Source organism: Saccostrea cucullata, unplaced genomic scaffold (assembly GCF_032062105.1).
Source record: "Saccostrea cucullata isolate Sc308-1 unplaced genomic scaffold, CSIRO_AGI_Scuc_v1 ctg1574, whole genome shotgun sequence".
Lineage (NCBI taxonomy): Eukaryota > Metazoa > Mollusca > Bivalvia > Ostreida > Ostreidae > Saccostrea > Saccostrea cuccullata.
Genome location: NW_026938887.1, coordinates 2,045 through 26,919, shown reverse-complemented (window position 1 = coordinate 26,919; position 24,875 = coordinate 2,045). Strand labels below are relative to the sequence as shown.

Below are 24,875 nucleotides of genomic sequence, written 5' to 3'. Positions count from 1 at the left end.
GACTGCTTGATGTCCGGGAATAAAGAAGAAGATTTTTAAAGATTGAACTAATTTTAGTGGTATTCGCCCCACCCACCCCCAGGCCCCAGGGGGGCAGGGATCATGAAATTCTCAATTTTTGTTCCCCGTCACCCATAGATGCTATATGCCAAAATTAGTTGAAATTGCTTCAGTGGTTTCAGAGAAGAAGCTGAAAATGTTTAAATGTTAACGCACGACGCACAACGGAAGATGGACGACGACGGACAAAAAACAGATAGCAATAGATCACCTGAGTTTACTCAGGTAACTTAATAATGTGAAAATATGTTAATTAGTCACTATAATTATTATGTCAGATGGATCTGTTCTGATTTTTTGACCAGATTTACAAATGATATCAAATTGATAGTCTTACTGAATTACCTAAGTGTTGAAATAAAATTTTAATTTGCATTATGTTACTGAGAATTGAACTCTCCCCTTGAACAGGACCATGAATCTCTTTTTTGTACAAGTGTGTGTTCTAAATCCATCAAAGAGGTATCAGATGATATGCCATTACTCTAACTTTATAAACATATACATGATAAAAGTGGAGATCAAATGTTGAAACATTTTAGATTTTATCAAGTCACCTGATTCATTCCGGTAAACTATCGATGTCTGTTTTCATCCGTCGTTATGCGTCGTACGTCGTTCCTCATACGCATGCGCTAACTTCTTACCATTTTTCAGTTTTCTCTTTTTTGAAACTGCTTAACCAACTTCAACCAATTTTGATACATATGAGTGTGGGGAACAACAATTTTGATTTCATGGTCACTGTCCCATTTGGGCCTGAGGGACGGGGCAAACACAACTTAAATTTATGCGATCTTTAAAATTCTTCTTTACTTCTGGACATCACGCAATCAAACTATTGGCATGATTAATTATGCATCGATCTCTCTACCTAAACTGTGAGCAATATTGACTTTCAAAATTATGAATTTCATAGGCTCTGTTTTTAAACACAAACGAACTTAAATTGTTGGAAAGTTGCTTCAAATGATACTCAGGTAACTTCCACGTAGAAGGCAAACGGACCTCTTATTGATATACATATCCGTTCTGAATCTTTGGTCATGTAAATTAACATGTTTCGATCCCCGAAAAAAAAATCTCAGCCCATCATAAGTCGATTTGCTTTATGGTAACAAAAGTGTATTCTTATGGTGGATACAAGTTCACAAAAAGAAATAATTATAGAAAAGGGAATATTTTAAAAACAAACTATAAACCAATGACTGTATTGCTCGGGTTGAGAATATGTGTATTATTCAATATATTTTCCAGGAAGACGTAAGTGAGCATATTTCAGTAATATCTATGAAATATTATACAAATATGGACTCAATGTAGGTCAAAATGCATTATAAGGACCCAGGGTGACAGATATTGACCGAAGATACATGGAGCATCTCGACCGAGGGAGCTAGACCGTGCATTGAGTCCATATTTAGTATATTATATGAATAATACTTTCCCAAGTATATTAATACAATGTATATCTTCCTAATGTTTACAGAGATAGAATAACCATAAATAAGTAGAACGTAAATGTTTCAGAATTTATTGAATGTTACTCAGAGGAACTTGTTTCGATAATAAATTTTAACCCATAGCATTATAATTACGCAAGATATCTATCTCCGAATATCACAGTCAGCGAACGCCCTCCCCCAGATTGAGAATCGCACTCGTTTACACTTGCAGAGGGAATTATATGCATGGACAAAATATAAATACTTAAGTCTTCTACGATAAGATACTCTCATACATGACACAGTGACACTCGTCTTTATTTTCTTTAGTCTCCGTAATCGCGTAAACAGCGTCAAAATTGTTTGTATTCTCAGCCTCAGACTTCTTCACTTTATCTTTTAAATTTTCCTCATCTACAACTTGGAAACTAACTTGCGAACTTCCATGTTTGTTTAAAGCAAAAGTGAAAACGAGGCAGCTCGTGCGAGTCATTATTCGCTTTCAGCGGTCGTTATTAAAAAATAATTACTTCGTATTGACCAATTAGATTACCGGATTTCACAAAGTTATATAATAAATAGAAATAATAAACGGTATAAAAGCTCCAAGGCCATTAATGAATACAAATTTTGGAGGAGAACAAACACAGACCTCCATGTCAGATGTTATGTATCTACTGACGTTACACTCGCTTCGTGCTCCTTGTCATGATTAGGAAATAACCGGTAATTCCTTCGACAATTCAGTTTATAATCAATGGCCTGGCAATTAGGATCATTGTCTTTTACTAATTTAAATCTGAAGTTTAAAATGATTACATGACAGTTAGTTAGAGTTTTGAGAATCCACATCTGATTTGCACTACCCCTGCAATATATTTTATCACAATACGCTTTAAGTTTCCTTTGTCCGTTAGTAGCGTTGCTAGGACTTGGAAGGGTATTTACATGACCCGTCAATGTATTATTGTTTGAGAAGACGTGTATTACTCTGAGTAAGTTAAGAAATCGAGTAAAGGTAGTGTATGTCGAACTCACCACGGCTAAATTGGATTGTTAAATGTTTTAGATACTAAATATGATTTTAAAAATTTCATCATTAGAAAGTGGACTGGGTTTCCACATATGTGTGTAATGATTTTGGTATTATGTGATTTTCAAATACAAAACCGTGATCGGGTGGTTGTGAATTCGTATCTCGGTCGCGACTGACCTAAGTTGATAAACAAAAATGAGTAGCAACTGTTCCTTTGCCATGCGCTTGGCACTTTGAAGTGAAAGTTGTGGGTTCTTCGGATGAGACCTTAAAAATCGAGGCCCCGTGTCAGCGGCAGGCTTTGCCACGATAAATAACCTTCACTGCTCAATAGTCCTCACTGCCGAGTAAAGGTCAAAATTTGAAGCCCTTCATCGGCTTACGGTGACGTCTCTATATGAGTGAAAAATTCTCGAGAGGGACGTTAAACAATACACAATCAATCAATCAAATACAAAACGAAGAAAATTTGTTTGATTATCAGAATAATTACAAAAGCTAATTTGATTCGAAATTTAGACTCAAGTCTCCATATATTTTATTGGCTTTAGGTCAACATTTTCATCTTTTAACCCTTTTTTAACACTTGATTATGCATTTGTGAATACGAACAATATATTTTTTTAAAAAATGAACTACAAATTGTTTCTATCCATTAAAAAGAACTGTTAAAGTGTATTATAATGAAAACAACAGAACCTAGAAGTGTACAAATACAGGTAAACACTTTTTAAAACTGCATTCATTTCTTAAAGCTATCATAATATTTTTATTAATTGAAATAATAAAGTACGGCCCATTGATTCATTTCTCATTGTATTTTTAAAATTAGCACATCACCTGGTTAGACGGTTACGTGATCATATATTAATATATTGTGTACTACATGGAGGCAATATTGCAAAGGCATTTTCTATAGACGTCGAGCACGGTGTCGGTGTCAAAAAGTCAATAATTACTATTACGGCGGTATATGCGCTACATGTATTTCCATAATTTTAAAACAATTCAATATATGAAAACTATATATCATTCGGTCGGTAATTGTATACTAAATATATTTCAGCAAAAATATTGATAAAAAAATTCCAATTATCAAATATATCAAATATATTAATTCAACTAAATCAATTACGTCAAAAACACATGTAGATAGGTAACAGGAGCGTCGCACACGCAATAAAAACATGTTGATAATTTTCATAAAGCAAACAATTCAAACACAAAATTTAGCAGAAAAAATCAAAATATGATGTAACTGATGTAAAGTTTTACAATTGTGATTTTGTTCAATCCGAATGTTGTGAACGCGTTGTTCAAAATGCAAGACAGCGATGTAGATAAGCTTTATCCGAAGAAATTTTGAAGGAACATAAAATGTCATCAGTAACTTAAAAAAATAATTTTATGAGCAAAATCAATTTTGAAATGACATGTCAATGATTCTTTTTGTGTGTAAGAAACTATATTTTAAATTAGACTGATATTTTGTGTCGATATGTATGTTGGGTTTCTGATATTAAGCCGATTTATTGTGGGGACATTGACTAAGATGGTGTGTCACAAAGTTTGGAGATTCAATGTCGAAAAGTTTTTAAAATTCGTAAAATGGCAAATTTTGTGATGCTGGATGAAAAATTGATGTTGAAAATTATTTTAAATTCTACAAAATGTTGCAATGTTATTAAGAAATGGATTTCTAGACAGCATTTTAACTTGCGGTACCTTAAATTTTAATAACAATTGCCGTGTTACATATATTTACTACATGTAGCTATACGTCACAACTGAATTTGACGGCAAAAACATCACGTTTGAATGCTACACCCCAGAAATGACCTACATTTTAAGAATTCATTTTTTAAATTTAGCACCAAACAACGTTTAATTCAAAATGTGCAAGATCAAAACTTTATTTAGATATGAAAATGAATTGATTCTATAAAGAAGTGTTTGTTATTTAGGCTTTTTACAATGTCAACATAAATGTCACATATTGTCCAAAAGTAATAAATTTTACTATAATTGTATAAATGTGGTAACATTGATCATATGTGTAGTCATTGAAAATAGACATATTGAAAATTAAGGATTTTTATGAAATGTGCATCTTTTCAAAAAGTTATTGGTATATTCCAAGTAAATTCTTGTCAGAATCTGTACAAAAGTACCATTCAGAGTTCGAATTAAGACACGAGAAAAAGATCACACAAACCAAAATTTATGCAAGGATATGATTTCAAATTTGAATTAACTCACAGTAAAGTGTGTCAACTCTATTTTATGCTGGTATAAGATGTTCTATACATGGTGCGTTTACTTTGAATGATCCAATATTGAATAAGGGTTAGGGGTTAGGGGTTGTCGGTGGTGAGTACAAAGGTATTTGATTTTCATTACAAGATGGGATGGGACTTTGAACGAAAAAAAAATCAATGCTAAATCAGCAAAATATCTATAATCGTACAATTTACTAAAAACAAGAGACAGGATCTAGGGCCTACTGAGATGGATTTTTTTTAATTTTTTAATTTATCTCAATAAAATAAAAAGCATAAATTTAAAATGCGATGTTGAGCAAGTTTTGTTATTCTACCAATGATTTTTTTAAATGAGGCAAACCATGCTCAAACTTTCCTCCCGCAACATGCATGCAGAAGGGTGCAGATAATTTAATGACACGTATTTTAAATTACGTGCATTATATAATTGGCGGCATTACTGTGTTTTTATTTTTCCTCCATAAAAAAATGATAGCAAAAAAGTAACGTCAAATAAATTTTCTATAATTTCACGTAGAATAGCGTCATTTTGACATTACCGAAACTGACCCAACACCGTGCGAAACGTCATAATTAAGTTAAAAATAAATGAATGAAAAATTGTAAACATATCGCCTTTCTCAGAAAAAATTATTGTGTTAAAAAGAATTCGCATCTTATTATTTAAATTTCAATTCAGTGCAGAAGTTGAATACTAGTAACATGTAACCCTAACCAGCACTTTTAATTCCTTTAATCCCTTTATCAAGAAGTGCAAGCTTATAAAAGCAGTTAAGAAATGTGCCTTTTAAAGTTTAAAGAATATAAAATCTTATAAGTATACAAAGTGTATCATATCTTTTCAACATTCTAAAAATTTTAATACTATCACCGAATAAATTTCAAATATTAAAATATATTGGAAAATTTACTAAGAACCGGACAATTTGTACCCAGACAGGAACCTGTAACTTTCATGCATGAGTTTGGAAATTTTGGTGATGGTTTGAAACCCTGAATTGTTTTCTTTTTTCAGTTTTATGACAAGATGCCCTGAGGTGTTTGCCATTTACTTGCCTGAATAGCATTGAATATGTACACACGAGTAGTGCCATCTACAATACCAGCTATATACGTAGTGGGTCCTTTGTTTGTGCAATATGCCCCTTTATAAATTATGGAATTTAAAGAACTATATGCGGTATATTACATACATTTGCCCCCACAAAAGTCAAATTTTGAAAACTTCCTGAAATGTGCTGAATTCAATAAAATGTATGAGAAATATGAATTAACAGAAAATATTATAGTGTCAAAGCAGTGTATTCACAATTTTTGTTTTTATGACGTCACAAACTAGTCCAATTTTATATCCTTTTTCAGAAAGAGGACAAAATGGACAAAATTACAACAATTTTAGCTTTAAAATTTATAGAGCGCAAGTTGGTTCAGGAACAATAATGACATATTCATTGATATTATCATTCTACACATTATATCAAAATATTGATCCTGAACACACATGCGCTCTGTGACTTTTACTCAAAATATCGACGAAATATATACATTTTTCTGTAAAATTCATAAAAAAACTGAAATTCAGTCATGTTTATGACGTCATTACGTACATATGGTGTCATTACTTATGAAAATATTCCGTGCTTTGAAGTCAGCATATACTTATTTAACTTAAAAACTTAATTAAATATATCTCCATCAAACTTTGATTTTGGGGGCAAATATTGGTTATTACCGAATAAAGTTCTTTGACGCTTTTATTTTCTATATCTGTTTTACTTGTCCATGCTGTCAGGATATTTTTGTAAAACCGTATTTGTGAAATAATAATGCTATGGTATTTAAAAACAGGCTTAAGGTATATTATACCGCATATAGTTCTTTCTACTGAAGAATGATTTAAATGAAATATGGACTAATAATCAAAAAAAAAATGTTAAATCCCTTGTCGCAGACCACGTTCAAAATATACGATCCTATCCCATTCTGGCCGTGGTTAAATAAGAAAAGACTATTTTTAGCTCATTAAAATATTGACCAATGCGAGTTAATATCCAATTGCAGTTTACGAAATATTTCTGTATATTTATAATGTCAAGAATAATAGTAAACAGGCCTACATATTCAATATTACACTTTTTGTGATCAACGGGTAGGAGAGAGCTTTAAGCTAACTCCAATCCGTAGCTTGAGATTATGTATTTATAACACCCCTACTAGTGTGTTCGGAACCTTTTATTTTTCGGTGTTCTCCAAATTTTAAGACCAGATGAGTTCAGAGTAGCTCTGGCAGTGGCTCTGGCGAGAGTTAGCGAGACTTCAGCGAGGGTAAATTATTCACGGAAATGTGGCTAGGAAGTGACTAGCACGTAGAGTAATGGTAAACAGAAAAGTTATGTTGCGTTTCAGTTTTTACCACCCTAGAATCAACTGATAATGCCTGTAGAAATGTACTTCAATCAATCGATCTCTCTTACATTCATTCAAACTTAAATATTAAGTATTCTCTATAATACAATTTCTGCAGTCATAAATTAAAATTTCTTTTTGCAAAAATATTTTTGCATGTGAACTATATTTTTTGACGTCAGATTAGCAAATGAGGCACTAGCATGATTTTAACTGACCAATCAGCTGAATGAGTATTGCATTATGGGTTACTACGAATCCTACAGGAATTTTACGCTTGAAAAAAAAAAGGAAAATCTTATTGTAAATAAAAAAAAGCATTTTTAAAAATACTATGTTCAGCTCATAATGACAAACACATTTGTTCAATAAACGGTGGAAGTCTAGGTTTCTGAAAGTCATACTGCAAAAGCGATTTGCGTCTGTTTAATTTAAGGGAAACTTTTTTCTCACTTTCAATTACATTTAGTACCAATTTTAATACACATTTTCAGTATATCACTAAAAGTCTAAGGAGGGGAGGGGGGCAACCAGTCTTTCAATTAATATTTCCTATAGTATAAGTAACGTTGGGAAAAAACTGTTGCTACGCCCCTGAAGTCTTTCAGAAAGGTCTGGAAACATGTATTACAGGACATGGTTTCAAAAGAAACAGGCTATATCAATATCCTGTTTACTGACAATTTTATTTATAAAACCGGATCTACCCTATAACCTTTTAATAGATCAACCTAAACCACGTGTCTTGATTTTAAATCACAATAACATAAGTAGGGGTGTATAAATTAGTATTGGACTGAAGAACTGTCATACCCTATATAGGTCCACTCCAATTTTGGTATACATGAAGATAATCTAGGAATTAAGTATAAATACATGAAATTTATCCGCAATTTAGCGGGAGATATTTCAGGCAAAATTCTACCCTATTATAAATAGTATCTGCAAACAAGGTCACTATATATATATATATATATATATATATATATATATATATATATATATATATATATATATATATATATATATATATATATATATATATATATATATAAAGTAAAATGAAGTTTCCAAATTTCATTTAACACAAGCGCTTTCTGGATTTCATAATCCGTCTTCGGGTGTTCAATTTATGTACACCTGAAGACGGATTATGAAATCCAGGAAGCGCTTGTGTTAAATGAAATTTGAAAACTTCATTTTCTTTTTCTTTTATAATTATTTTCACCTGTGTGACATCAACTGTGAACTATTTTCAACTATATATATATATATATATATATATATATATATATATATATATATATATATATATATATATATAGACAGAAAATGTTTTATGAACTTTGATATTGAATACTGCTCGTTATCTCCATATCCTTCATACTGACTTTATATGTGGTAGTAAAAAAAAATAAAAGCAAATTTTTATGTATTCATCATTAACATTATGATAAACTTTTCCGCCACTACAGCGATAAGAGTAGGACAACAATATGTGAATGTGTAGCAATATGAATCATGTTCCCCTTCATCCCTTTTTTTCAAATATTAAAAGAGAAATATAAACACGGTCTTTAAGATGATTTTATTTTAACATGTTTAAAGAAACGAACAATGTTCATGCTTCGCAGATATAACCACCGAGGTATGTACCATTATCACAATTGACGCTATGGAACATGTACTGCTCGCTTGCATAAAAGAACATGCAGTCTTGGGGAGAACTGTCTGATCCATTAGGTTCTCCGGCGCCAAAGGCGTGATATTTCATCTCAGTCATTTGTCCGTGCTTAATCCATCTCCAATCCCCACCGGGTTTTCTCCTGTTGATGTTTCTTCCCCCAACGTAGAAATGAATTCCTGTCCATTTGATTCCGATATTAATTAATATTTTAAAATATACAAGCATTGTCCAATTTTGATCAGAAAAGGAATTATAAAACAGTCATGATATGCTAAATGCAAAAATAATTACAAATAACACCCATGAATTATTCTCTGTAATACCTGTAATCGTTTTCTTTAGAAATTCTTTCATTTGCAAAGCCTCTTCAAGAGTTTCAAAGTTGGCCAGATATCCACCCATGTCCAAACATTTAGCCTTAAAGTATACAGAAAAGCACATAAATCTCTTAAAAAATTATAGTAGGTAATGCTTATAATCTGTATTTTCTGAAGTGTTTTATAACTTACAAATGCTGTGTCTGCTGAAACGTTATCTTTTTTGATCAGATAACAGGAGTCCCAGAGCTTCTCAAACTGTTCTGGACAATCACCTTCACCTTTGTTAAAAGAACAAAATCACTTTGTATTGTCAAGAAAAAAATAATAAAATTAACTCTGATGATTTCAGCCAATTATCTGCCAATATTGAAGATTATATATTGTTTTGTATGTTTCATTTACACGCATTATATATTAATTATTGGAACTGAATTCAGCTTGCTTAACTTTAAGACATATGATATTTGTATTAAAAACAATACCACCGACGAGTTCAATTGCGTCAATCTCAACCCATGAATGGGACACGGAACAATCAACTTCGATTCGTAACTCGTTTACAGGAAAATTTACTTTCTGAAAAGAATAAAATTTCATTTTAAAGTTTGATTAGTTTTCTTATAGATATATTTTAGATTCATGGTTAAGCTCATTAAAAAGTTTATCTAAAGAAAATGATTTTAAAATTCAATGATATCTACAAAGATTATTTTATGCTTAACAGAAATATGTTTTATAAAGTGGTTAACATTAAAACCAGTGAATAGCAAGAGAATAGTGGAACCAATGAGAACAAGTATATACATGTAGAAGAAAAGACATTTAAACTCACTTGTAGTTCAGGTGAAAATATCCTAGACTTTCTGATTAAATGTGCTTGTGAAACCTTAAAAATCTCAATCCACTGGTTCACTTTGTTCTTTGCCAATATTCTTTTGACGGCTCCAGCATTTAACGTTTCATAGATATTTATCTCAGTAATCCACACCTTTTCAACAAACTTGACCTGACAACGTAGAGATGTATTATAAACAAAATGTTTAAGAAGGTATATGTACTATGTAACTTTGGTGTCTTCATATGAGTAAGAATCTTATATGAACTCCGAAATCTCTCATCAAGATAATATTTAGTATAGAATATACCCCTAGCAAAAAACAAAATAAACGACATCAGCATTTTTATTTCATATCTTTTACCTTATAATAATATCGTACCTGTCTTAGATATGTCTAAAATAATACAGTACCTCTATGAACTGATCTGCGTTCAGTTGTCCATTTGCCTGTGCCCATGTGCCCGGAATATCACCATAGCGAGGATAAATATTGGGTTTTCCCAAAATCTGTTTCGCTGAGTATCTAAAAGATTAAAAAATATATAAGATCATTAATAAATAAAAGTAGCTTAGTTTAAAAAGATAGATATATTGATACAGAATAGTTTAGGAATTTATTGTAGCTTAAAACGACTTTACCGAGTTGCGTCGTACTGTGAAGAAAATGCTGTCACTTCTGATGCCCATTGGCGTTTGATGGCTATTGCTTCATATTTGAAAAAAAAATATTACAAAACGTATCTTATCCTGGTTTAATATAAATTTCTCTTTTTCAGCATTATAAAAATTTTGATATATATTGTTAATTAAAATATGAATTTAAAGTATTTCTCTCTTTTTTAAGCATATATACATTCTGTAAATTGAATTATTATAAAGTGAACTTTCCTGTCTACCTCTTGAAGAAGATATGATACATGTAAATATACAAACACACAACACCAACATCGTAGTTTTCTTGACAACACGATAATGGTATCTGTTGCTAGCTTGGTAATGTTCCTATAAAGTACGCAAAAATACTTTAAGCTATTTATTGGATCATAGCTATACTCATATTTCGTTTTGGTATATAAAATTATACATTACATATTATTCAAATAACATCATTTTTTGTACACTGCAGCCTTTAAAAAATGTTAATTTAAATTTACTCTTTAAACACTTTGTTCTCGTCAATTTCCTCTTTTCAGTTAATAAGAAAGATATTCTTCTTTTCCCAATTCAAGAATGCCAATTTGTTAAATAAATAAAGATAGACTGTCAAATTGCAAATCATGATAATAGTACAGTATTAATAGCCAAAACCCTTCAGAATATCGATTCATAAAAAAGATAATCAAAATATATTTGTAACACTCCAAAATGCGATGGGACTCTAAAGTCTGAAGGTAACACCAAAGTCCGATGGTAATGCAAAAATCCGATGATCTGTGCCAAGGAGCACACAGCACACTGTGACCGGTTGGCTGGGGATGCTAACTTCACCATAGCACTTGATCTCACCTCTGGTGTTCTGGAGGTCCGTGGTTGCCCTGCTCCAATTTTTTGGATGTTAAATGGACTTTTAAGCTCAAATATTGTTCGTCTTTTCCATATATCTCATTGAACAGATATAGGTTTGGTTAATATCTGTCAATATCTCTATGCAAATATTACATGTAGTGTTTTGACAAAAAATATTGTCTCGTTTCTAGTCGGGTCAAATTTCAACTATACTTCATGGGAACGGTTTCTTGTAATGAGACCATCTAGTGCAAATGATTTCAGATTAAGAACTGTAATTAATTGTTTCCCTAATCAATATCAGTTTTGCATCCATGACCTATCCCTGATTCAGGTTGCTGCAGAAATGCTGTTTTAATTGAAAATAATAGCCATATATATACTTACAATATCAGACTCCTAATATCAGAAGAAAAGATGGATTAAAATGTGACGATTTTTCACTTCTTTTATAGTTAGCTAGAATCAGAATGTCTAGATTGTTATGTTACAAGATTGATAACCCTTTATGACACTTCTTCCTGTATTAAATAAAAGATAAAGATTAAGTTCAGAACATTAATAGAGAACAAAACAAGCCAAGTATTATAAATCTGTACTCGTCGGCGACATATGTCTACTCGTCGGCAACAGATTGAAGTTGAAACATACATAACTTTTGTAGAAGTTTGTGAAAAATATTACATTTCCTTGTTCCCATGAGCTCAAATTATATTAGATTGTATTATTAAAGGTAAGACTATCAAATATAATTTCGTAGTTCTGATAGGTGACCTGAACAAACCAATTTACAAATCAATTTTGGTTTTAAACTGCAAATCCTAACATAAATGATACGCGGGTATGTTAAGGAAGCATATAAGTAATTTCTCGGGAAATTTAGACTTTTTGAAGAAAATTTAGTTTAATAAATTACCAAAACCACTGATAAACTTAAATTGTTATTTACTATTGCATACAGATAAAAGCGTGTCTAACGCAAAGACGTGCATCACCGCCACGGCATCATGTGACTTCTATTAATAGCAAAATTTTCCTTAATAAAAAGGCTTACAGAACAGCAATACTCCGGAGTTTGATTATTTCTTTGAGTATGTAATATAGCTGAAAAAATTCTATTTTGTCTAAAAAGTGCTGCTAGAATCCAACTTTCTTGTCCGTAGAATATTTATTCCACGTATTCGTACGAAACCTTACCCTATGTTTTGAATTTTATACATATGAATCGAGATTTTTCGTACAACCATGCTTAATGCCTAGGTCACATTTCCCGGCCGGTAGCCATAGACTAGTCGTAATCGGTAGTAATCCGTGGTGTTAACGATGCCCCAACATCGGTCCACATCGGCCTATTAGTCCTAAAAGTATCAGTCACATTATCCAGCGATGTGCGTACGATGGGCAACAAATGCGTTTTATGAGAAAAATGGCGTGGTTGCCGGCCGGACTTACAAAAGTTCAGCGATCATTGCTAATCATAACACGATGTTAATTCCAGGATAATCGGCCGTTGTATACTACATCGTTCATACATTGGTGAACATCGTTCGTACATCGGTCGACAACGGGCCAATGTTTGGTCGAACATCGACCGATGATCGATCGTTATCTGTTGAATACCACTCAACCCCCCGATGACCTCAGATTCAATGGATATTGGACGATGCTCGGCCATACATCGGCCGATCCTTGAAAGATGTGATAATGATGGGTTGTCGATGAGGAGCGATGTGAGGCATCCTTGGAGACATCGCTGAATTTTAACTACGAAGTATTTCCTACCGATGACCCCACCGATTCGCAAAAAAGACTCAGTCACCGTCCGATCACTAGTGGTGCCAAACCGGCAACCACGCCATTTTCATCAAAAAACGCATCGGTTTCTCATCGTATACCCCATCGTTGGATAATGTTACTTATACTTTACTCGGGATTCTAGCAGCACTTTCCAAGTTTGTCAAAACGCAAACTTTCAATCTGTACAAATCGTATGTTTTGAAATATCCAGCTTATTGTTGTTATATCTCGTGAATCTTTAAAAAAATTAAATTCATTTCTTATATTTACATTATTTTTCTGATGACTTGCCATAAAGAATTCAATCCACAAAATGCCTTATTGGCCTAGCAAATATGTAAATTTTGAAAAGGACATTAGAAAAAATGTTTTGGGTTATTATGAACCTAAAATATTGACACATTTCACATGTGCAATAATTTCGTCAAAACCGGATGTTACGATGTCAAACTAAATTCTAAAACGCAGCATGGTTCGAGTTTTTCCGGAAAATTGCTCAAATTTTACACAATAAATCGTGAATTTCACATAGAGCACAGTCGTTACCGCAAAATATTGAAACATAAAAATAATTATAACTGTTCGACAAATAATTTTCAATGAAAATATTTTGCGGTAACGAGTGTGCTCATGGTGAAAAAAAAAATAAAATAAAATGTCGACGCGTGTAAAAATGCTATGATCATGAACCACCATATTCGTCTTTGTCTTTTATACAAAATTTAAAGGGCCAATTAGAAAGGTTTATAATATTGTTTATGTAAGTGGATGAGCACTAATATCACACAAGCAAGAAAATGTCAACTGAGGCACCTATAGAAACGTCTGGCTAGGCCTAATGGAATAAATATGATGGCTTCAGTCTAAAAACATATCCGTTAAAAATGCCGATTTATCGACAGTTCTTTTTCCAAAATTAGACTGATTTTCAAACAAGTACAACTTTCAACTTACTATATGTTTGACTATCGCAAATATAAACTTTCATGTCAATTATTATGTTTGTTTATGACTGTGACGAGTATAAGAAATAAGAGTTAATTCTAAACTTTGTTATCAAGAATCGGTAATTTTTTTAGAGTGACAGTCCGTGATTCATTGGTAGGTTATAAGACATCAAATAAATAGATAACACACATGGTGATAGAAAAAAAGCAGTCAATTTTCATTGAAGGCAATAAATGTGGCAAAGAATTTAAAAATTACATTTCTGAAATCACAGGAAAACAAACTTATGAGTTCAGAGTTGTACATGACGTTACTCGGTGTACGTCATTTGTGACGTCATAATAGATAGCAGTCATTGGGAATCAGTGGCAGGGAGAAATGGGGAAAATTCTTTTTTTTTTTTTTTAAGATAAACATGTAGTTTTCTGTCGCTTTGTTAAATTCATTTAATTGAAACGGGAAATTATCTATTATTAAAAAAAAATTAACAACTATGTGAACTGGATTCAACGTAGAAATCGTGTGTGTATTTACATAAAATACATATATTTGTATAAGTATCACATGTAGCAGCAATATATATATATATATATATATATATATATATATATATATATATATATATATATATATATATATATATATATATATATATATATATATTGCTGGTACATGTGATACTTATACAAATATATGTATTTTATATATATATATATATATATATATATATATATATATATATATATATATATATATACCGTAAATCTTTTTTTTTATTTCAAAACCGAAAAATCATTCATTTCACTACATAAAACCGCGTAGATAATTTTATGCACTTGCATAACGTGAAAAATAATTTTTAGCTTTCTTCAAACGTATTATGAAGAAGTGGTTTCAATTTTGTTTTCAGAAACAAGAGCTGAATCTAAAATATATGACCCTAGAAAGTGTTTATTATTATTTATAAAAGAACATCAAATCAAAGATCCTTCTTTGGCCATTATAGTGTTTCTCATTTCAAATATTGATTATTATGTATTTTAATTTTTTTGCATGTAGATCAATATTCAAAATAGCCCCTGCATTGTTATGGCTTAGGGTGGGGGGAAGGTGGAGTAGGGGGGCTATGTCTTCCTCTGCATTCAATATCTGAAAATCGCTGGATCCGCTACTATGAAGATTAGTAGTTTATCACTATACGATTAGAAGAGGTCAAGGGGGGGGGGGTCCATGCTTTGACCTAAATTATACGTTCATTACATACAATTATATGAGCATTATTGTGAACTACAGGACTTTTCTAAAGTATACTTCAAAATTAAATAATTTACTGTAACATTTTCTTGAAAAATGTTTTTAAAAGATAAGACCGCGGAACATTAACTGGCAAAATTGGAAATATACAGCTTACGTCATTTCTATCTGTTACAATCAAAACATTCAGTGATAGACAATGAAATGGGCGGGTACAATTCGACGCGGACGTTTGGAAAACATGGGATTGAAACTGCAGATCGAAATTCATTTCAATCCACCTCAGCTACGCTAGAATGCACATTATTACTGATTGACCGACCCAGAAGACAAATAATTTCAATTTTGGTACAGTTTTTTTTTTTTTTTTTTTGTCCAGTGTTTTAAATGAATAATTATTTAAGGGACAAATATTTCATTTCTGTTTGGTAAATATATGTATATCTTTGTGTTGGTGGTGGTGTTTTGACACGTACATATGTATAAGAATAACATACGCATGGAAATCATAATGTGAAAATGAAATTGAAAGTGATAAACGATAAGCTAGCAATGCACAATTAAAAAAAACATAATAAAATTATTACATGTAAGTCAATCGCTAACAATGTATTAACAACACACTACAAATACCGTACTCCATACATAAATTATTTTACTGGATTAAAGATGACCCAGCGATTGGCTGGTTCGCGACGATGAGAAAAAATATCTGTGAGATTGAGGTATGTGCGAATCTCGCGAATATTTCTCGCTTGCCTGTGAAAATTAATTAACAGCTGAGGCCTAATATTCGCGAGTGCTCGCCAAGTTATTAAAAATGTTTAGAAAAAAGGTCCTTTCAACTATTGTGTACATGTACTTCTTTTCAAGTAATGTACAGGTATTTAGATCTAGATTTTTATCGCAAATCTCGCTTCAAAGTATACACTCCGGCCGAAAGAGCGTTGCATTGTGTGATGATACTACTGGATCTGACAATTGAACAATTTGAATCACGGATTTCGTTTTGTAAAACAAGCTTTTTAATTGGTTAATAAGAACCCGCCCACTCTCGCGCGGAAAAAAAAACAAGTCAACAAACAAACTGTAAAAAATTTTTTAGAATGTAATATATTCCTTACTCAGACGATGCATGGATATCATTCGATGGCACACACTATTTCATTACATCCTACATGTATTTCTGCCGATTTTCTATTGACGACATTTTACACTTAAGGTGTTTTTTCTGTGCGACTTTTCAGTGCATTAAATTTTTTTTCTCCATGTTTTAGTCATAAGTGAGCTATTTCATTGCGTTGGCAAACACAAATTTAAAACGGGGTATTACTAGAAATCGTGTAATTACCCAGCAGATAGCGGACAACTTGTTATAGGTGGTAAAACATCGGATTTATTCAAAAGTTTGATGTTTTATTGTCAATACTGTCAAAAATATAACCATATGTTTTAAATGTATCTGTGCTACTACGTTCCCATTTCATCGGTCGCCATGGCAATAAACATGCAACCAGAAAAATCTAGATCTTTGTTCTTTTTTTGTGGGAAGTGAAATTTTTACTGTTATTGCGAATGTTTTTCATTAAAAATATGAAATATTTCTTATAATTCATGTTAAAAATAACAAATGTAACAGCATTTACCAAATCGAAGTACGTTTTATTTTTATTGGTGCATTGAAGAAAAAAACGAGAAACGCCAACGGCTGTGTTCACATTGGCGTCGGAAGCAAATTGAAAGTGGGGGGGGGGGGTAAGTGTAAGAATTTTTTTTGTTCCTCCAAAAAACCTGACAATTAGGAAAAGTGGGGGGGGCTAAACTTACGAAGATATGTTCAATGTCTATACTAAGTATATAATGGGAAAAAAAGTGGGGAGGGGGCTTATAAGCCCCCCTAGCCCCCCCCCCCCCCCCCCCCGGTTCCGACGCCTATGCTTTATGTGCCCCGGGAACATGCACCTGATATAAAATGACATGACTGCTGCCAGCTCTGAAACATATCGTATTTGAAGATCATTATACAGATTACCCACATTCACAATAATTTATAATAAGGTATTGTAAAGGTCTATTAAATTCTTAGTTCAAAACTTACCACTTTTTTGCCCGTTTTCTACAGATGTTCTACTTTTACTTCGAAACATTCCATATTTGAAAAAGTGGGCGGACCTATAAAAAAAGCACCAATCAGATTCCTTGTTGGATTGCGCAATCGAAAGTCGGTAAGATTCAACCGATTTCAGTCATATTCATCAGTATCATCACCCAACGCATCTCAATATCGGCCGAAGTGTGTACTTTCAACTAAGATTTGCGATAAAAGGCTGCAGTATCAACTATTTTATGTATCTAAAACTACCTCAGTGGAAGTAATTTCCAATATTTTTTTTTAATTCTATTCATTCAGAATTATCATCTTGATTGATTATGAAGTTGATAAGATAAATATAAAATTGATTCTAATTAATGCATTTTAAAAGTCCTATATTCCTAAATATCTGTACATTGTAAAAGCAAGGTCATTCTATCGCTAATTGACGTGACGTTACGTTACAAAAATGACATTCCTATTGCGTTTTTCATTTCAAATATTGCCATATTGCTAGACCTCGTTTTTAAAAAGTATAATAGATATTGAAAAAAGAAAAAACGGTTATGAAAAGCTTAAAGTCTATACTATCTGTGATAAAAATCGCGTTCATATCTTGCGAGAGGCATTTTTTGATGGTTCGTGGACTTTACTCTTTACGCCGTTCAACTGTCATTTTTAAAACAAAACAGTGTGCGCTATATTTTTTTTTACTTTTTGACGTCAAGAGCGGTATCATGACGTAACAATGGAAATATTCATGCTTATTCGTGATACATACCTAATGTAGTTCATGAGAAAATGGTTGCATTTTATTTTGTAAAGAATCATAGTGGAAATTCATTGGAAATGTAAATATATAGAATTATTTTTAATTCCAAATCTATCACTTAGAAGATAGGCGAGATATCTGTTCAATATAGATATCTAAAGCTAGCTGATAGCTAGGTTAGCCGTTACAATCTTGAAGGCAGCTCTGGCATACAACAAAATCTGTTTCGCTGAGTATCTAAAAGATTAAAAAATATATAAGATCATTAATAAATAAAAGTAGCTTAGTTTAAAAAGATAGATATATTGATACAGAATAGTTTAGGATCTTATTGTAGCTTAAAACGACTTTACCGAGTTGCGTCGTACTGTGAAGAAAATGCTGTCACTTCTGATGCCCATTGGCGTTTGATGGCTATTGCTTCATATTTGAAAAAAAATATTACAAAACGTATCTTATCCTGGTTAAATACAAATTTCTCTTTTTCAGCATTATAAAAATTTTGATATATATTGTTAATTAAAATATGAATTTAAAGTATTTCTCTCTTTTTTAAGCATATATACATTCTGTAAATTGAATTATTATAAAGTGAACTTTCCTGTCTACCTCTTGAAGAAGATATGATACATGTAAATATACAAACACACAACACCAACATCGTAGAATTTTTATTTTTTATTTTTTTTTTTTATTTTTTTTTTTTTTTTACAAATTTTACGTTTCATAAACCATTACCGAAAAAGAAGATATTTTTCTAAAATTCTAGATAGAATTCCTACGGGTCTTTGGAGCGAAAAGTGCAAAAAGTTTGATACAATGAAATATTTTATGGCTCATGAAGTTACTCCTCAAATGCTGAATAAATTAAGTGAAGCGAAAGAAAATTGTAGACCCCAGCTTCATCCAACATCTACTAGATCCAACAATGTGTCTTTTTTTTAAAACTAGGATATTGATTAAGGTTTAGAGTCCAGCATAGGTATGGTAATTCAAATTCATTCCTTATTATTTAGTTTTGTCAATTAAGAGTAGAAAACATTTCATCTTAGATATGACATTTAATTAAAAAAAAAATTAAATGTAAAATCAAGATGTATAATTATGTAAGTAACCCAGGTTTATAAAGTATAATCTAATTTCTACAACCAATCAAAAAGTATGCTACATCTTCAATTAAATTTTAAGGATTGTGTGGAAAGCAGTCGTGTATACGTACCCAAGCGTACATTTACACACACAAACGTTCGCATCATTTTTTAAGAGAAAAAAGGAGAAAGAGTTGGGGACAACCGAATAAAGTTCCATGACTGATTGTATGCATTTAAGGCATGTGCATCATTTTGCAAAAGAAATAATATTGTAAATAAGTAATTTAAAAACAATTGCAATAAGAAAGAAAATAAAAAGATTCACTTTTAGGGATAAAAAAAGTAGTTGAATCCATACTTTTCAAAAGTTATTCCCCTTGCCCGCCATATTTGAGGAAAAACCAATAGAATCCTTACACAAACCTTTGTAGCTCTAACTTAAAATATTCTGTTTATCTTGTATATTGAAAGTCCCAACCTGGGGCTACACATATGTCAAGAGACAGATATCAAATACATTGGATTACTCAGCATGCCCAAATGTTTGGTAGATTAAAAATGAGAATATCATCTCTTTCCCTTTTGGCTTTTTTGCACGGGTAGGATTATTGAAGCATATAAATCAATTTTCGGGAAATTAAGACTTTTTTTTTGAAGAAAATTAACTTTAATAACTTATCAAAACCACTGATAAACGTAAACTATTATAAACTATTGCATAAAGATAAAAGAGTGTCTAATACAAAGACGCGCGCCACCACCACGGGGTCACGTGATTTCTATTAAGGACAGATGATCGATACAAACCTTTTTTTCTTTGGAGAGACTTAATAACATTTCACGGGTTCAGAAAAGTAGATAATTCTGAGCATTTTTTCTTCTAAGAACTCGAAAATGAAAAAAATAAAATGGGAAAATATTAGTAATTTTTCTATAAAATTACAAATATGGACAAAAGACACTCAGTTAAGGTTTACAGATGAAAATAAATTTTATAATATATTACCATAGTGCTTAAAGTGTAATATGAACTTTAGAAAAGTATACCAAATCAGATGAATTTTATCAGGGAAAGCAAAATGGTAAAAATCAACGTATATAATCTTGCTAATTTTTTGTCCTTTTGTTTTTCCTCATAAAATTCACCATGCTTGGTATACTTTTCTAAAGTTTATATTACACTTTTAGCACCAAGGTGACATATTTCGAAAAAAATCGGCACATAAATACTGTTTTTACTTCAGTGGAGAAAATAACAATCCAACAAAATATGTCTTTGATTATATCAATCTTTTTAAAAGTTTGCATTACATGGTTTGAAAACAGATTTTATAATAGGTGTTACAATTGAAATCAAATTATATCCCAGGGCAAATCACTTTTTGCAGAACCCCCCCCCCCCACAACTTTTTTATATACAGTGTTGAGATGATTCTTATTATCTTGCATGTTGACATAAATAAGTGCATGTCAACATAAATATCCTGCATGTCTACATAATTATCTCGCATATTAACATAAGTATCTTGCAAATTGACATAAATAAGTTGCATGTCGACATAATTAATTCGCATGTTAACGTAAATATCTTGCATTTCTACAAAATTATTTTGCTTGTTAACATAAGTAAATCGCATCTTCTCATAATTATGTTGCATCTTGCATCTACGATGTCAAATACGGGCGCCAGCACATGATTTTATCCAAATTTAAATCAGATTTCCTGAAAAAGGTTTGTAACTTACAACTTACAACATAATTATCTTGCATTGTCAACATAATTATCTTGCATGTATACATAATTTTCTTGTATGTAAACATAACTTTCTTGCATGTTAATATAATTTATTTTGCATGTAGTGGGCAGAAATATGCACCATAATTGATGATAAAATTAACAAATATTATTAGTGTTTTTTTTAATCAAAATTAGTATAGATTAGGTACATGTAAAAATGAAATTATTATTAAAAGTTAAAATTTGGATATATTGCTTGAATTAATAAACATCAAATCAAACAGATGGTCTAACAGAAAGCCTCATTATGTCCTACATATTCATACTGTGATATAGTACATACATGAACATCATTTGGCTCTACTTCATAGTATACAAAAGAGTATTTCTACTGATTATAGTTGAACAATTCTTTAATGGTTGGCAAAAAAGCGGGAAATACTTAGATTTCCTAGGACAATGGGAAATACAGTGATCCCCCGTTATAACGCCAACATTTGTACCTTCGTCATTTTGGCATTATAACGGGGGTGGCGTTATATCGGGGGGAGAGAAGTGACGTTCACAAATAAATGAAAACAAGTTTTTTTATCAATGTACTGCATGTATTTCAAGATTTTAATGCCTTTTTATCAAATAAACAAATATAAAAGCCCGGGTCAAAAGCTTACGTATGCTTGTCAGAAAATCGCTGTTTTTTGAAATAACATCTCAGTTGACAAAGACACCGTAAGGTCACAATCGTCGACAGGTGTGCTATTTATAGATCGATTTTCATCTGTGACTTACCCGCTGTGGATCCAACAATTTCTTATCGTGTCGGGAGTTACACTTTCCCATGCTTGTTTAATAAAGGGAATACCTTCACTTAATAATACTTTCGGTGCATTATTTTTGTCAAAACAATGAATCCACTCGTGAAATTTAATGATTTCCAGTCTTTGTTTCAATTCCAAGATAACGCGCCTTGATTTCGGCGAGTCAGCCATATTCAGACTTCAAAAAGAAGAGTAAAGATTTGATCTCAAATAATTATGTATGGAACTTATTATTTACTCCAAACTTTGATACCTGGAAGACTAATGACGGATAATTGCTTAAGACTGTTCACTGAAATTCTCCCCTAAGATCTAATTGGTGGTAATTATCGGGGGTGGTTATAACGGTAATGGACAGATTTGTACCTGAAATACGTTGGCGGATGGCGATAGGCGGGGGATGGCGGTAAAACGGGGTTTTATATAGCGAGGAAATCGGGACTTGAATTTTTTTTGGCGGTAGGCGGGGGTGGCATTATAACGGGGGGAATTATAACGGGGGAGCACTGTACTATAATTTCCATGAATTATTCATATTTATTGGTAGTCTGATATATAAGAACAAGATGCATATTCATTACTTCAACCCTACTTGCTGGTATCAAAAAATGCAGTTTACATGTACCTATTTGGTCAGTCATCAACATAGTATCACTTTCTCTTTCAAAATTTCAGGGTTGCTAGTACATGTACTTCATTTTGAAAAATAATATTCATAAAACACTAATATATACATGTACCTTAAATGCTTGAGGGTCATTTGTGTCTTAAGGTAGAACCTATGTCGGAGAAGTCTTTGTCACAAGATTTTCAAACTTTTAATAATGATAAATTAGCACCCGCTTATCAATCAGTCAAAAGCTCATGACATGTTTCCTTGTTATTAAATGTAGTGCAGGCAGTTAAACATTGAATGATAATTACATATTACGACTTCACAATTTCAGGCATTTTCAGGGGTACTTGTCGTGCAAAGAAGACAAAAAATCAAAAAATTACTTCTTTAATCATCGTGGTTTTAATTGTTTATTAATTGAACAGTATCAAACAATATTTCCCGAGAATAAATTCTTTTTAATTCAATTGACATAAAAGATAAGTCCACTTTTTAAAAACTATAGGCAAATGAACTCTGTTTATTTTTAGTCAATTTTCCACCCTACATTTATAAATATTTTTCAGAAGTCTTTGTCACAATGTTTTCTATTTTTAATATGATAAAGAACATACCAAAATGATTACAAAAAGTGATTAAAATTTATACCTTTCCCCTCTAACTAATGAGAGATAGGTAATTTACCGATCCTGATATTCTTGACCTTTTTGCACTTACACGGAATTTAGTTTGGCGTTACTTTCAGATTAAAATTGTTTATAAAAAATTGTACTTTTAATTTAAAAGGATCATATATAATAGAAAATTGTAAATTTGTAATCAATTGTAGATTGTAGTCAAACTCCAAGAATATGAATAAGTAAAAAATAATATGAAAAGGAATGCACATCACTTCATGATAGGTATCACAAAATGTACACACGATCTACAACATGTACATCTTTGACTTAGACACATTCATCAACATATTACAACTATTTAGTTGGCAAATTTTTTAGGATTTTTGCATTCCTTCAAAATATTATGTTACATATGTACATACATGTACCATTTTCATTATTAAAGTAAGTTGTTTGCATTGTTATTTCATTACACAAGATGGTATCGGATTTGTTAACTTAATTAAGGTCAAGATCTATTAATTGAAAGGTGCCTACAGGTTTCTCTAATTCAAGAAACATATTTAATTAAGCATTATAACAAAAAAGAAAATTAAATTAAGATTATTTCGGCATAATTTTAAATTGAATTCTGTGAATATATTTTCTACCATTCCTATTGAAGCTGTAAAGTACGGGAAAAAGTGACATTTAATTAATTATGACGTCATAATGGATCTAGCACAGGCTAAACACATTCACTAGTTATGACGTCATACAGCGTAGGTTCTACGTTAATTGAGTCAGATGTTGTCTATAAATGTCCATGAAATGCACCGATAGTTATCGACCTACGTACCCTGATTTCTTTACTTATAATTAATTTTCAATTAGTAAATAGACAAATTGCGTAACATGACAACATAGTAATATACATGCTAGTCACAATAAGATAAAATCAAATATATAAGAAAAATCATCTGACATTTAGTGGAAAACAATACCTATCAAATGGTGTTATTATATATAAAACAAGATGTGTTTGTAAAACACTGATACCCCCGTATGGCAACAAAGCAACGATTAAGCTTTTCTTAAATGCAAATTTAATTAGTTGGTACCAAAAGTAGGGTATTCTCGCTGGAAAACAATTGTGTAATTTGAAAGTAAGCTAACGTTAAAGTTTTTTAATAAGTAAAAAAATCTCCAAGGTCAAGGTCAAAAGGTCAATGTAATTAGTATCTAGGGAAAGGTCTTGCCAGCCACATAAAATACTTATGTAGAGCATGAAAGCCCTACCCCTAACCGTTCAGAAGTTATGGTCAACGTTCAATTTCTTAAAAAGGAGGTCAAACTCGAAGGTCAAGGTCAAAGGGTCAAAGTTATTGTTATCAAATGAAAGGTCTTGTCATAAGGATAAAACATGAAAAGTATGAAAGCACTAGCCCTAACTCCTAAAAAAATGTGGTCAAGGTTTGCTTTTTTAAAGTAGGTCAATCTCAAAGGTCAAGGTCAAAGGGTCAAAGTTCTTGGTATCCAATAAAGGGTCTTCTCACAAGGATTACATATG

General features: G+C 31.7%; 1 protein-coding gene across 1 annotated transcript; it reads right to left on the bottom strand.

Moving 5' to 3' along the window:
- Nucleotides 1-8,836: 8,836 nt before the first annotated feature.
- Nucleotides 8,837-11,260, bottom strand: LOC134251657 (uncharacterized). Its single transcript, XM_062734058.1, has 8 exons — nt 10,971-11,260; nt 10,714-10,780; nt 10,486-10,597; nt 10,069-10,242; nt 9,719-9,812; nt 9,426-9,514; nt 9,240-9,333; nt 8,837-9,092 (listed from the first exon to the last, which is right to left on the bottom strand). Exons 1-8 carry the CDS (start codon nt 11,020-11,022, stop codon nt 8,851-8,853), a joined length of 924 nt encoding a protein of 307 aa, XP_062590042.1. The 5' UTR covers nt 11,023-11,260; the 3' UTR covers nt 8,837-8,850.
- Nucleotides 11,261-24,875: the final 13,615 nt, after the last annotated feature.